The sequence below is a fragment of the Amia ocellicauda genome, chromosome 21, assembly GCF_036373705.1.
Source record: "Amia ocellicauda isolate fAmiCal2 chromosome 21, fAmiCal2.hap1, whole genome shotgun sequence".
Lineage (NCBI taxonomy): Eukaryota > Metazoa > Chordata > Actinopteri > Amiiformes > Amiidae > Amia > Amia ocellicauda.
The window spans coordinates 8,791,287-8,806,993 of NC_089870.1; the positions used below are offsets into that span (position 1 = coordinate 8,791,287).

Consider the following 15,707-nt stretch of genomic DNA (forward strand, 5'->3'; position numbering starts at 1 on the left):
AATACTTTTGGTAAAATAAAAATATGTTCATCAATAGTTTTGAGTTGGGTAAATGTAAGAACCTATGCAAATTTCTGGGGGGGAAAATCTTCAACATCCAGCTTCAATTTCCTGAAATATGTTCAAATATCGCGAGAAGAAGGATTCAGCAAGGAGACTTTGCTTCTTAAACTACGTCATCTATAGTTCGGCAATCTTCGGGATTTCCAGACTTCACCAATAGAGTTCGGATAAGATAGATCGACCAGGCTAAAAAACTTATTTAGATGAAAATATTTGCCAGTTTACAGTATTTTGTTACTTTGAATTTGCGTTGGGTATTCGATGAGTGAGTGTATATTTTCGACAGCTTATAAAGCGCGAAAGCCACTCTCCCCTGGTCTTCTGCGTGTGATTAGTATGCCTGTTCCCTGCTCTTTCCTCGCCATGGCGCCGTGTCCCTGCTCTCTCAGTTACTGAAAGTGGCCGCCTCTCCGCTGCTGCCGGCCCAGCGCTCACTGACTCGCTCGTTGCCCAGCACCGCCATCTTGGAGACAGAGAGTCGAGAGCCGGCAGCGGCCGAGAGCGAGAGAGAAAAGGGGACACGGGGGCCGAGGTGAGCGAGTGGTGGTGAGGAACATGGTGGGGGAGCGGTGGGGGAAGATGGCCGGGAGGGAGAGAGATTGAGAAAGCGGGGACAGGAGGGCGAAGGGAGAGACTCTCGGCGTTTGGACGAGGGAAGGGGAGAGGGATCCGAAACGGCAGTCAGGGCCTCGCTGGAAAGGCAAAAAACCTCGAGCCCCAAAACACTACATAGTCCCAAATACTATTCTCATTTAACACTAATGGTGGTGGCCTTAAAGTGACAGAACCTCTTTTAATGATCCAAATCGCTACAGAAGAGGAAGTTTTAATGGCTAAGTTAAAAAACCGCAACTCTCCAAGCAAAGGCCCGTATTCGCCCGTACAGCGTGACTTTTAGAAACGAGGTGTCTGGATATCGGACAAGAGACCAGCAGGCGATCCGCACCTGTGTTTCGCACCGTTACAAGAAAAACAGTCATGACTATAATTAAAATAAGTCGTATTTGTCTAATATACAAACACTTACATAACGTTTTTTTCGCCCAGTGCTACTAAAAAGGGCTCTAAAAATAGACTCGCAACCTACACTATACTGAGTGGATCCCTTTAATCTATATTTTATGTACATCTAGAAACCCACATTATCTGGGGATTGTGATAGTGGAGCTGCTGTGAATTATGTATCCTGCTGTCTAAAATGAATATGCACACGATTGAACCTGAATGCAGCGATTCGTTCCTGTAAGAGTAAATGCATTTCCTTCAAAAGCCTCCGAAAAGCTGCGATTATATATTATTAGCGGTGAGATATGTATAGTTCAAACCAGAATGGAAGTACAGTGCCTCATTAATATTATGTACACACAAAAAAATAACCGTTTTGGGAGATAGTGTGTGTGTGTGTGGGGGTTTGGTTTAATTCAGTCATCGATGGATGTATTTAAATAAACTAAGTGCATATATGAATAACATTTAAAACACTAAAAGAGATCGAACATGATGTCTCAAAACTGATATATTTTTTAAGTCAGATTGAATCTAGCGTTGCCAATGAATGAAAGTTGCAAAGAGTACTTGGTATAAGTGATACACAGATAAGAGTTCGCTATCCATGTTTAATCATCTAAACAGGTTATTATCATCACATCATAGTTAAAGTGTCACAGGTGTGGTCATGGACACAGGAGAATGACCTATAGGTGGGATTAGGAACATAACTTCAGTGGGACACATGTATGTTTCTCACTCACAAGCATACCACTGTATAAAATGCATGTTACAAATCTTTTTATATAGGTAAATAATGTCCGTTCAAGGTCTCATTATGCTCATGTTTACATTTAAACCTTTAAATGGTTTGAAATTACTAGATAGGTCCTGAATGAGAATTGTCACATAACTAGTTTGGAGGGGATTGCTTTTTAGTTTAGTTAGTCCATCTTTAAATAAGGAAAAACATTTTGACCTTGAAGTGCCTTGTCACCAGTGTCATTCAGGTAATTAAAGGTCAGTGCAAGAAAAAAAAAAAAAAAAAGTTTCCTGTTTGAAAAAGTTTGTTTGGTAGATAATGAGTGAGGTTGCAAAATCTTCCTTGTTTGAGGAATCTGCAAACTGCTAGATTTAGCAAACGGCTCTACAGTTTACGGATCTTGGTGAGTTTCATTTCTGTGTGGAACGTTTGTAAGGAAATGCCTCCTTTTTTTGGCGGGGGTGAACCTTACAACCGCAATAGCGTGCCCAAACACCTGACATGCATCCCATTGAGCAATAGCTGTTACTGACACTGTCAAATTGTCCCACATAACCCAGCTCTCATACAGATTCAGTGCTAGGAACGTGTGTAAGCTTATTGGTGTCTTAGTTAAGGAACTGGTACCATTTGATTTCCGGAGTATATGAAGATGTCGCAGTGTGGTACTGATTCATTCGGCAAACCCAGCAAGTTCGCAAACCCACCTAGCTTTGAATTAAAGATGAGCCATGGCTATCGCACAATAACTCCCAGAAAGGCCGTCTCCAAAAAAGCAACAGAAAGAGAAACATCTTCAATTCTTAAAAAAGGTTTGATGCCAAGAACTCTTTATTAATATTCATAGATTTAAGAAGGAACCATTGTATGGCCAAAAAATGTATATGACTTCATGCTGTAACCGTGCATCTATCTGTACCATTCAAGGTGGCTGCAGATCATTTATAGAAAGGAAAAACAAATAGTGGCAGCTTCATATCAAAAGGAATTAAATATGGCTTTTGTGTGTGATTTTCAACCATGAAATATCTTGTAACATTTTAAATAGCTTTTATTGGAGAAGACTGGCACATTATTCTAGTATACTGTTGTGTTTGGGTTTGGATTATTTTGGGGATTCTCCAATCGGTAACGCATACGGGGACATTTCAACACAATTATAACCCATTCAGGTACTTCGATGCTTCAGGTTTGATAGCACCTCATTGTCATCCAAACTGACACAGGCCGGAATGAAACTCCAGATAAAAAAATGAAATGAAATGGTATGAACGGTATGAAACTTCTAAGGCCTAATTATCAGGCAGATTGTGGATTTGAAAACTATTAGAAACTTGAACACAAGGGGCTGCTGACTCTTGTTTTCTCGTCTCTTCTCTGTTCAAAAGTAGATTTTGGTTGGGGACCACACAAACATCATATTATTGTCCACATTCCATGATAAAGAATCAAGTCAAACGCTTACTTTGGCCAGCTTACCAACACTTGAAATCACTCCAGATGACACAGGGCCCTCCCCCGCTCCTAATTGACTACACCTGTTGTGCGAGGGATTTGTGCACTGAGCGTTTGTCAGTTTCGAAAATAAATGTTTATTTTATTATTATTGATTGGCTTTCTGCTTTGTTTATTGTGTGGAGCAGCTTTTTCAAAATCACAGTCACCTACAGAAGATTATTATAGATACAAGAGCAGGAATCTGTATTAGTGGTCTCTGGGCTGTGAACAGAGATTGGTCAATATGACAGTCAGTAGACAGGGCTCTCTGAGAGACTACAGTAGTTTATTCACATTAAAGTATTATGTTTGTTTCTGTAAGCAAGTATGGGTCAAGGTAGCTGTAGTCATACTATGCAATAATGATTTTGAGTTCTTATATGAAATGAAAAGTGACAAACGTTATATATTTTCTATGTTATATATATATTCTATGTTCATGGTAGCATGAATGTAGGTTGCAGCTAAGACTTTGAGCAATACCAGAGTGTACGACTTGGTAACACAACAAAGCTATTTATTTTTAATGCGGTTCTCATTTCCTTACCTTAAATTCACTTTTCATGTTGGGATATTCCTGCAGATGTGTGGTATGTAATCTAGAAGAGCATATTTACTGTTCCTCAAGTGCTAAAGCTCAGTAATGAACAGTATTATCTGAATTGTACCTTTCAAATGCCACCTGGAAATCGAGCTGATGCGATCTCTGCACAGCTAGTAGACATATTAGCAAATATAAGTGCATTTGTCTTCAACCATTATAGAACTGTTACACTTTTTAACCAGTAAATATCATTGTGGTACTGATAGCTTTTAAAGTACGCAAGTTAACTGATCTGTTGTTTTAATTAAAATGAGTTGTACTAAAAATCCTTCCATTATGTCAAATATCTATTGAAGCAACATTGTATTTATGTGCTAATTAATGAAGTGAAATGGTTTCTCTTCGAAGCACTGAATTTTACAGCCCACGTGTGGGTTTAAGAGAAGCTCCCTATGGCCTCGGAGCTGGACGAAGCTGAAGATGGCGTCTGCTCGAAGCTGGCAAGGCCTCTCCATCTGCAGTACCTGGAACGATCCCTGAAGCTGGACAACTTCCTCCGCCAAACCTCCGCTTTCTTCAACAAAAACATTTCAAGGTAAAACAATCACCCCTTAGACCCAGCAGAGTGGGAGCAGAGACCAATGGAGCCCCAGCACTTTGTTTTGGGAGGCCGGGCCGGGTTGAGGGAGCTGAAATGCATGTGCTGTTTTCCAGTGATGACAGTGACGATGCCCTGGAGGAGGGCCCCAGCCTGGTCCCCTCGGACCCCTGCGGCCCACTGCTGAGAGTGAAGGAGGAGCCCCAGGATGTCGGGGAGGGAGGGGGGACCTGCAGAGCCGTGGCACCAGGAGTTCTGCCTGAGCCCGGTTCGCTCAACGGGGCCCTGCCGCAGGGTAAGACGCCATACTGCTCAACCTGCAGCCTCCACACATCTCTCGATACTTTGGCAGAGTTGTAATGATAATCTAGAGCTAAAACCTTCTTTGTTGCCTTTTCACAGAACAAAAAACAGACAAAGGAAGTTTGTACAACTTCACCAAATTGAAGAAAAGTAGAAAATGGCTGAAGGTACGTGTGGAGATTAATTTGTCTGCTTGTTAATTGTGTCACTCTTCTTTTTGGTTATTACTCAATTGTGCCTGTTGTGGTTGTGAAACTTTGTTTAAAGACTACTGGCTGTTATTATTTTTTATTTTTTTTTATTTCTTGGCAGACGCCCTTATCCAGGGCGACTTACAACATAAGTGCAAATTCTTTTGTACTTGAAAATACTTAAAAATATTTAATGAAAGTTAAATACTAATACCATGACAAACATATCCCTAAAATACATCACTAAGCTTCTGTGACAACACAAATGTAAATAAAGTACATTAAAATGCAGATATTATTAGTGGTATTTCAACTCACTTTACTACCCCTTTTGTGATTGATAGTGGTGTGATTAAGGAGGACATTTTCCTTCTCAGGGTATCCTGCTCAGCGATGACACCACAGACACTGAGTCCGACTCGGACGACGAGGAGTTCAGCCTCTCCAAAGAGGAGCTGCAGGACATGCTGAGGCTGCACAAACACAACAAGCTGCACCAGAGCAAGTTCCACGCCGACAGGGAGGTAAGACACGGATGTGCTTCGAACGAAACTCCCACTCCACACGCAACTCCCACTGTCTCCTCAGATAGACATAGTCCTATGCCCTCACACCACTCCAGGTCCTTTTGACTTTAAAGAAAACTGAATGGAAACCAGATCATTTCGAATTTGGGTTCTAAAGCTGTCCAGCGTTCATGTTTCATTTTTATTTTTATTTTTTTTACCTGCAAAGATTTGATTTATGCTTTCAATACAGGAGTTATGTGCTTCCCAAGCCCTTAAGCACACATCAGTAAAGATGATTAAAACAGTGTAGATATGTTGAAAAATCAGTCACCCTAAATCACGCTCATGACTGGGTGCACCTGTCTTGTCTGTTCCAGTTACAGCAGTACCAGTACTACAGTGTGGGCCTGCTGTCCACTCACGATCCCTTCTATGAGCAGCAGCGCCACCTGCTGGGGCCAAAGAAGAAGAAGATTAAAGAGGAGAAGAAACTAAAGGGTAAGTGAAATGGCACAGTTTGCATTTGCAATGATGAATTTGTGCTGCGACACCAGCAGAATTCAGTTTGCCTGTGTCATCTGTGATCCCCTGTGTGTTTTCTGGTGTGTTTCAGCAAAGTTAAAGAAGGTGAAAAAGAAGAAGAAACGCGAGGAGGATTTCTCCCTCGAGGGACGCCCCTACAGCAGCAAAATCTTTGCCAAGTTCTCCCATGATGCTCCTCTGCCTGTATCAAAGAAGAAGCACCTCACCATCGAACAGTTAAATGCCCGCCGGCGAAAAGTCTGGCTCACCATTGCCAAAAAAGAAAACCCTAAGGTACTGTTTTTGAACAAATGCATTTTCTCCTTTTTTTGTGGCTGTCCATTGGATAAATGCAAGTCTTTTTTCTTCTGTTTTTCTTTAGGCGTTCAAGCAGAAGGCTTCGGCTCGAAACTTTGTTTTAACCAATGCCAAAAAGGTAACTTGTTTTATGTGTTTTTTTGTTGTGTTTTTTAAATAATAACTTGATAATACTGGAAAGACCCCCCCCCCCCCCAAAACAAAATGATGTACATTATCAGCTAAAATAACTATTTTTAAAGATATAGATAAATAAATGTAATTGTTTTAGTCTGTAACAAATAGTAACATTTTCCTTTGCTGCCAGTAACTGTACCAGAGAAGTTAGCGTTAATTCAGAGAAGACCGATCAAGAGTTTTAGGATGTGATGGGCAGGTCAGTAAGCGGTTCCTTGTGTGTGACAGCTGGCCCACCAGTGTATGCGAGAGGTACGCAGGGCAGCTATCCAGGCCCAGAAGAACTGCAAGGAGACGCTGCCTCGTGCCCGGCGGCTCACCAAAGAGATGCTGCTCTACTGGAAGAAATACGAGAAGGTGGAGAAAGAGCACCGCAAGCGGGCGGAGAAGGAAGCGCTTGAGCAACGCAAGCTGGACGAGGAGATGCGAGAGGTAGGACAGCCCTGCCTCGGCCCCCCGTGCACAGTTCTGGCATTTTCCCTTTTCTGGCATGCGTGATGAAGCGAACAAACATTATTAGACCGGGATATGGGGGATATGTTTTTGTTTGAAGTGGGAAGTGTCATCAGCCTTTGTCGCGACACCCTTTTGAAGTTGCTGGCTTTTTTTTTATTCTTCAAACATGTGCGTGATGAGCATTTCTCACATTGTTTTGTTTGGTAATCCTTTGAGTGCCCAACACGGACAGATGCAACAGGTTGTTTTCTTTCTGTTTTCAAGGCCAAGAGACAACAGCGAAAGCTCAACTTCCTAATCACGCAGACGGAGCTCTACGCCCACTTCATGAGCCGAAAACACAACGCAGGGAGTGATGGGATACAGGAGGAGATCCTGAGGAAACTGGAAGACAACTCGACGCACAGGCAGATTGACATCGGGGGAGGAGTGATGGTCAACGTCAGCCAAGAGGACTATGGTATTGTTCTTTGATTCACTTGTTATAAAGTGTGTTACTACATAGGATAGTTATCAATGCCATTTTTACCTCAGCATTTTCATAAAGGTATACGTTTTTTGTATTCTATGTGTTAGTATGTTTGTTAGCTAGATCTGGATCTGGTGTTTGTGCTTAGATATATTTATTCAAGATTGATGCAACTTTAAGCAAAATGACACAATATTAGCCCTACGCGAAATTATATTCCCTAACATATTCACAATATAGACTGCTCAGTACCACATTCATGCAAAATGGACAAACGGAGGTGAAAACAATGGTGCACAAGCCCAGCTTTGTCTAGATTTATGTTTATTGTGTGTTTCTGCTGTATACTCCCCAATCAAACTATATTCTATGCAATATTATATCCAACACCACCAGTTCTGTGAAGTTAAATAATCTTTCTAAATGGTTAAATCAAAGGCACAATGTTACAGCCTGGTATCCTTTGTCTCATGCAGTCTGTGTTTGTTCTTGTTGCATCTTAGTGGATTTATTTCTTGGAGGAGTAGTTTCACCTCCCTCCCACAAGAGGGCCTTTAGCTACCAAGAATTTGCCCATGTCCCTGGGTGATCTTGCCCTGATCTCGGCTCTTCAGCTGTGGGTGCCCTTGCTGTAGCACTTACTGTTATTTCCTCTCCACCGGCCCTGATTGTGCGCTGTAAATAGTCCCGCGTGTTGACTTAGCATTGTGGTTCTGTCAACAGCTGCCGAACGGCTCTCTGCTCAGCTGTCAGGTGCGAGTACCAGCCCTGCTTCCTCTCGCCTTTCTCATCACGAAGCCAAAACTTCAATGTGCTGTATGCGAAATTCTTTGCAGGGGCAATTTCCTGATCTTGCAACTACAGTTAGTCAGTTGTGTAGAGCGCTGGGGGATTCTTGTGAACTGCAAGTTAAGTTGCCCATGGTTTGATATTCCCATAACCGAAAAGAAACACGGCTTATCTTGAGCCGTAGATCTGATGCCCTAGAATCACACACAGCTGTCTTCGTGCTTTAGATAACGGATGATTTTTTTCTTTCTTGCAGACAGTGACTATTATAAATCGCAAGCTCTGAGGAATGCGGAAGAGGCTTATCAGATCCACCAGGCCAGAGTAAGTGCAGATCATCCCAAGAAGCTTTTTAATGAGCGTATTTTTTTTTTCTTTACATAAATATTTGTTTTATTTTGAAATATTTGTTGATCTCATTTTACCTGTTTACATCACTTCCAATGTAATTGAATTGAAAGCTCCTGCCAGCACAATCAATCATTCGTTTTGACAGGAAACCTTATTTAAAGGAGATCAATACATATTTTAGCAATTTCCTTTCTACCCCATTTAAGAATGGATTTAAGAAACCTGCATTGATATGAACCCATGTCTCCATTTAATGGCCTTTTTGTTGTATGAAGGGCTATTTAATATGTTTTTCTCTCTACTGTTGTCCCGCTGAAGCCCCAAAGCCCTTAAGTCTGACTCCTCATTTCTCGTGCTGGGCTTTGACCGAGGGTTGTCTGTGATTTCCACTTAGACGCGCCTCTTTGACGAGGAGGCCAAAGACAGTCGCTGTGCTTCTCTGAAAGCCGTGAAGGACTCCGGCTCAGGTTTTGGGGAGAGCTACAGCCTGTCCAACCCCTCCATCCGAGCCGGGGAGGACATCCCCCAGCCCACCATCTTCAACGGCAAGCTGAAGGGCTACCAGCTGAAAGGCATGAACTGGCTGGCTAATCTGTATGAACAGGTAAACACCCCCACAATGCACTTGCCCCATTGTCACACTTGGACACAAACACAAGGAAAGATGTAATATTGGCAGAATATTAAAATATTTCCATCCTTCTAGACGGTGGTTTCCATAAGTATTTGGACACCACCAGACTCCTGAGATGCTTTATCATGTATGTTTTGACCTGTAGAGACATGCAACTTTGAGATGAGGACTTTTGATACTGATACTGGAATGTTAATACTGAGAAGCTGTGTAATCATGGAAGCACATTTTTTATATATATATCCATACTGTGAGATATCAACGTACAGCTGAACTGAAATAGCAGGAGTTAGCACTTATTCATCCCCCTTAGCATAAAGCAGACTAGTCATGTCAGTAACTCAGATCTGATATGACGATATATTTCAATGATGTCATTTCTGACCTTTGCTGCAGGGTATCAATGGCATCCTCGCTGATGAGATGGGTCTGGGGAAAACCGTCCAGAGCATTGCACTGCTGGCTCACCTGGCTGAGGTAGGTGTTGGCTGGGTTGAGAAATCTCACGCAGACAGACAGGCCTGAGATAAGCAGGTTGTGCTAGCGTGACTGCATACTCTTGAGAAAATGTGAGATATAGGCGAAGGAATGTGACCTCATCTATCTGACTTTGAAATCTGTGTGGAACGTAAAGAGTGCCTTGACCTGAAACTCATTTCACATACTTCAGGCCTTTGTGTAGACGATTCTTCTTTGTTTTGACGATTCTTTGTACTATTTTATGTTTAAATAATATTATCTTCACCTTAAATCTGATGTGTGTGTGTGTATTATTCTTCTGTATTCACTGAACTTCCAGACAAGTATTCGAAAGTACAGTAGGAAACAGATTTTTTAAAATGTAAAAACTGGCAAATATTAGTCCTTATCAGCTCAGACCTGCGGGAAGTAGTAAAGGTACTTAGTTTAAAGATCAATGTTTCCTGTCTTTTTTTTTTTCTCTCCCGTGCAGGCCACCTGCTATGAGATTAATTAGTGCTTTATTCTGTCTTTCAGCGAGACAACATCTGGGGCCCATTTCTAATCATATCCCCAGCTTCCACTCTCAACAACTGGCACCAGGAATTCACCAGATTTGTTCCGAAATTCAAGGTAACACCACTGAACAGGAAACGTCCCATTTAGCTAGCAAAAAATAAATGTATTGTTCCTATTTTTTTGTCACTTCCAACCGTTGTTTTACAAATTGCAAGTAGCTCTGTTATTCTATGGAAAAGACTAGCTAGCAGTAGTTTATGGTAACTTTTTCAGCATAATCTTTTTTTATTTTATTGATTGGCATTTCTGATTGTAGAAAAGTAGAGAAGCAAATACCTTCTAGCAGGTGTCCTGAGAGCTTCGTCTTGATTTATTAACCAGTTGTACAAATGGCATTGTAGGCCACATTGTATATTGTACACTATATCCACTTGTTCATTGTTTCTATAAAGTCTTTGGAGTTTAACATCCCTGTCCATGTTTTTACAGCAGCTTCAGAAAGAATGCACACACCTGGTGTATCTATATATTTATGACTGACACGATTCAAGCATTAGCAATAAATACGGCCTATGTCTGCGTATGCCCTCGACTACACCACTGGTGTTTTAAAGCTAAGCAAGGTTACAGAAAGACTGGTGACATCTCTGGAAAGCCCCAAGAGTTGCCAGCTTGCCCATTCGCAATCTGTCCCCTGGGGGGCAGCAGAATGCTTCAGATTTGCCGTCAGTCCAGTGTTTTATTGTTTCTCTCGGGAGTAAAAAATTCTGGTGTGGCAGTGGTGTGTGTGCTTGGTAATGGGGAGGTGGTCTCCAGACTGTAGTTCAGGGCAGTTGCCCTTCCCCACTTGCAACAAACAGCCTTAAATCCTCAGACACAGATAACTGTATCCTGACATGGATTTCTATTAATAATCTGCTTAGTCTGCTAACTGCTCTACTGTAATGGCCTCCCAGAGGATTTCTTTGGGCTGTGAGGCCTGTGCTTAATGAAGCTCGGCGATATTATGAGGTCTGAATTGTTGCTCTGTGAAATGGTGGTCATTTGCTGTGCACAGAAGGGTGTTTCCAATCGACACTTTATAATGTGTTTCTGCAATAACAGTAACAGACACCCTGGGACTGCGTCTGTTGTTCCGAGTATTATGGCCTTTATGAAATAGGATATAAGTGAACACTAATACAACAGTGATCTGCTAACGAGGTGTTAAAAGATTATCAAAATCACGTACGCTGGATATAAATGCTAGATAACCATTAAAGAGAGGGAATACCATGAAAAGTAATTTTATTTACTTAAAAAAAAAATATTTTATACACACATATGTAGTTTTGTGTGTTTACAACGAACAAACAAACAATGGGCAGAAATCCGATCTAATGAAGTGTTATCGGTTAACTTGAAAAAGCAGTGTTTCCCTTCATTAACACATATTGGAACGCATTAAAATTCTTGGCGTGTCTCGGAGGATTTAGTGAATCGGGAAGGTTATGATTTCCTACCACATTCCTGTTAGTGCCCCTTTAAATGACTCCCGCTGTGCCTCAATGAGCTGATGACCTGGTTGTGTTCAGAGAGTGTGTGGGGATTGTTCTCATTGTCTAAATCCCCTCTTGTGGGAGCTCCCAGCGCCCCACTGGCTGTGCACTGCAGTGTGGGTACCAGCTCTCTCTCCCCCAGAGCGCACTGGGGGCACTTTGTTTCTCTGGGGAAATGGGCCTCTCAGCGGCATGGTGATGTTGAGGTTTTGAAGTCCGTTCTGCAAAGGCATGCCTCACTGGGTTCTTGATTGGGGTTTACTTAATGTTGCCTCAGTGAAATGTTACTTTGGTTATTCATCTAAAGAATAATTAGGACATGTTCCCTGAACAGAGGTATCCAATGTCTATACTCTTAGATCCTGTTTTGTTCAATTTCAGGTGTTGCCATACTGGGGTAATCCTCATGACAGGAAGGTCATCCGGAAATTTTGGAGCCAGGTATGTTATAGACATTTATGTGACTTAAAAGTACATTTAGAATTTATGTACATCTATATGAATATAATTTTAATAATGAATACCATTATTCTAACAACAAGATGTTCACGTACTGTATTGTATTTTCTCCTCTTTAATGTACAATATTAGTTTCAAAGGTTCAGAGATGAGCTGAAATCGATGTCTTCTTAGTACAGCATTTCACCACAGTGACTGGCAGATTGTTCCTCACAGGGATATTTATTGTTCCTATTCTGCATACATCACAGAGGTCAAAGGTGTTTAAATTGTCAGTATCCAATCCTTCCCCCCCTACCAAGTCTTAGTTTCCTGACAGCTGGCACTTCCGTTTTCTCTGCAAAGACTGCAGATGTCAGAGTCACCCCAATATTGACTTTCCTGTTTTCCGCTGTCTTCTATCCCCTGGAGTGGAAAACGATGCCACCAGATAACACACGCTAACGGAGAGTACAAGTGTAGGGAAATAAAGTTGATCCCACGACCATCTAGGAATAAAGCCGCCAGCTTAGCAAAAGCACTGAGAGTTTTTGTTTTTTCTTCTATTTGTGTCTGCAGAAAACACTATACACCCAAGATGCCCCTTTCCATGTGGTGATCACCAGTTACCAGCTGGTGGTGCAGGATGTGAAGTATTTCCAGAGGGTGAAGTGGCAGTACATGGTGCTGGATGAAGCTCAGGCGCTGAAGAGCAGCACCAGGTGAGGAGAGAGATGCCGGGAGATAATTGTTGTCACTTGAAGGGTACTAGTCACAATTTCTTCCAAATTCCCAATCGCTTTGAAGCAGTAGCAGTTTCTGGTGGTGATGCAGTACATTTGAGGTTGCTTTTGTTAGCCCTTTTCCAGTAAATTAAAGCACAAAACCCACTGGAGGAAACGTCAGCAATTCGTTTAATTGCACCTTTATGTTCTGATTGAATTTACTTAAACCTAAAGCTGTGTTTCTTGGCAGCGTCCGATGGAAGATATTGCTGCAGTTCCAGTGTCGAAACCGATTACTCCTGACAGGAACGCCCATTCAGAACACAATGGCCGAGGTGAGTGATGGATCGGACAGTCTGAGGACACGGCAGTCTTTATCAAAACAGACACTGGGCTTTTACAGAAGATAGAGATCAATATTAAAAACATTGCTCAATCACATGGTAATTCACACCAAAAATGGGTGTTTCAGATACAGGGCTTTTTACTTGGTATCGTTATACTATATGGATCTCCATTTTTATATTTTCTTTAGCACTGAAGTTAATTTAATGTTTAAAACCAAATGAAACCTGATGTGAAAGGTGAACCACTGAAGAAACCTAAACTCTGTGTAAGCTTATGCAAGAAGTATTGCTTTAAGTGTTACTTAGACTGTTGTTCATCCTTCAGCTGTGGGCCCTTCTGCACTTCATTATGCCCACTCTCTTCGACTCCCACGAAGAGTTCAACGAGTGGTTCTCCAAAGACATCGAGAGCCACGCGGAGAACAAATCGGCCATTGACGAGAGTAAGCACTTCCGCCTCAGGGTACATCAAGGGCACAAGGCTTTCACAAACATCATTGCTTGTAAACGTTTAGAAAAGTATTTCAGTTGGATGACTATTGAATAATCACTTTGACAGCAGGGACTGTTAGCTGTGAATCTTTGTTAGTAGGTGAAGGGTCAAAAGGGGGTGTTTTATTTGATACATGATACATATAACCTGTAGTCAGCAATATCTTTGTTTTCTCTACTTAAATATGTTTTGTGTTTTTCTTCTATGTTGTTGGTCATGCAAGAAGTATTCTGCTGATTTGTGCCTTTCTGTATTGCAGACCAGCTGTCTCGATTGCACATGATACTGAAACCTTTTATGTTGAGGCGCATCAAGAAGGATGTGGAGAATGAGCTTTCTGATAAGGTACAAACTGAACTCAATCCCGCTTGCTGGCTGTACGGGGCGTGCTGGAGCAGGACTCTGGTCTGCCTTCACTTTCAGCCAAATAGTCAACATTAACGATCCTGCCCTGGACAAACTGAGCTTTTGATGTGGGTACTTCTGTGGGTACATCTTAGCAGAAGAAAATAAATACAAATTAGATGCCACATTTCGAGGACATACTGGGAAAGAGTCCCCCTGTATCTCTTTGTCCATGTGCCCTGAGTGGTTTTCCAGGTCCTATACTTGTCTAATATGGCAGCTTGGAGCTCTTTCACACTTTCTGTTGAATCACATGGGTTGTCTCTTTCCAGATTGAAATCCTCATGTACTGTCAACTGACCAGCCGTCAGAAACTCCTGTACCAAGCCCTAAAGAACAAGATCTCCATAGAGGACCTTCTCCAGTCTTCAATGGGAACAGCACAACAGTCACAGAACACTACCAGCAGCTTAATGAACCTCGTTATGCAATTCAGGAAGGTAAAAAACAATCTTTATTGCCAGAGGAATAAGTCTTTATTATCATGATGTCATTCAAATTAAATCTTAAAACAGCATATGCTCAATTGTAGCAAATACGTTCCATTCTTGACTTAAAAACAAATTCAAGCTGCATAGCATCTGACTTTTAAGAGTTTTACATAAACATGAAAGGTTTCCGACATTCCTAATGAATGTATGACTATGTACATTCTTCACAGTAAAGCCAAGGGTTTTATTTTCGACTCTGCTCCTTCCAGAAATGGCAGATTTAGGATCAATCAGCCACTAAACGAACTACAAAGCAAGATAGACAAATGGTTTCCACCTGCTTTTGGGTCTAGTAAAATCACTGAAAATCCCTCATTTTCTTATAACAGTGTGTGGTTTCGATCTAATTAATGTCTAATTCTTCTCTCTAAGGTGTGTAACCACCCGGATCTGTTTGAACGACAAGAGACCCGATCGCCATTCCACATGTCCCTCAAACCCTACATCATGTCTAAGTTCCTGTTCCGCCAGGGCCTGCTCTCCACCATCAACCAGTGCCGCACCAGGTGAGGGGTTAGATTTATTTTTTTCTGTTCAAAGAGACCAAGTATTAACCTTTGTGTGGGTTATCCCACTATTCTGACACCAACACTTGTTTGTTTATAATTTATAATCACACAACATATCCAAAGATAGTGTAAAACCAGTCATTTCGCCACTCCCCAAAAGAACTTACATTTTGAGCTCCAATTCTTTTGATGAATTTGGTCTATTTTACTTAAATGTAGTTTAGAAGAAACTGACATTTTTAAACATTTGCATTGGAAAAATAAATACTGCAGCAACCTCAACTGTAGCGTGATTGGATTACGTACGCTACAATGCAGTAGTAAAAAAATAATTTAGGCTATTTTATTTAACTGAGTAGATTGCGTGAATTCATTATAATGTGAATAGAATTAGTATTCCATTATCCCTCTGTGCTTATTTAAGTTTGTCCATTCAGAGATTAAACAATCTAGTTTCCATCCAATCTGCAATCCTCTCCATTAAAAAATTTAAGCTCTGCTGTATTAGTGAAGTTCTTTAGCACTATGGTAAATGTTGAATACAAATCCACAAAACAGGCCAACTCAAACCTTTGCCATGATCCAAATTATTATTATTGTTTTTAAATAGTT

At 41.4% G+C, this 15,707-nt stretch overlaps 1 protein-coding gene across 6 annotated transcripts in view; it reads left to right on the plus strand.

Annotated features, from left to right (window-relative positions):
• The first annotated feature begins 411 nt into the window (after positions 1-411).
• ino80 (INO80 complex ATPase subunit) overlaps positions 412-15,707 on the plus strand; it is a 42,604-nt gene continuing 27,308 nt past the window's right edge. For 3 of the 6 annotated variants that reach the window (XM_066694021.1, XM_066694025.1, XM_066694026.1), the window contains exons 1-21: positions 413-595; positions 4,263-4,449; positions 4,569-4,747; positions 4,855-4,922; positions 5,324-5,470; positions 5,833-5,953; positions 6,069-6,271; positions 6,360-6,413; positions 6,701-6,904; positions 7,193-7,388; positions 8,443-8,510; positions 8,932-9,141; positions 9,568-9,648; positions 10,168-10,263; positions 12,069-12,128; positions 12,705-12,847; positions 13,101-13,185; positions 13,523-13,640; positions 13,950-14,035; positions 14,368-14,535; positions 14,959-15,092. In XM_066694021.1, coding sequence (XP_066550118.1) covers positions 4,307-4,449; positions 4,569-4,747; positions 4,855-4,922; positions 5,324-5,470; positions 5,833-5,953; positions 6,069-6,271; positions 6,360-6,413; positions 6,701-6,904; positions 7,193-7,388; positions 8,443-8,510; positions 8,932-9,141; positions 9,568-9,648; positions 10,168-10,263; positions 12,069-12,128; positions 12,705-12,847; positions 13,101-13,185; positions 13,523-13,640; positions 13,950-14,035; positions 14,368-14,535; positions 14,959-15,092 — 2,564 coding nt within the window. In that variant the 5' untranslated portion in view covers positions 413-595; positions 4,263-4,306. The other 3 variants (XM_066694022.1, XM_066694024.1, XM_066694023.1) reach the window with 3 other exon arrangements.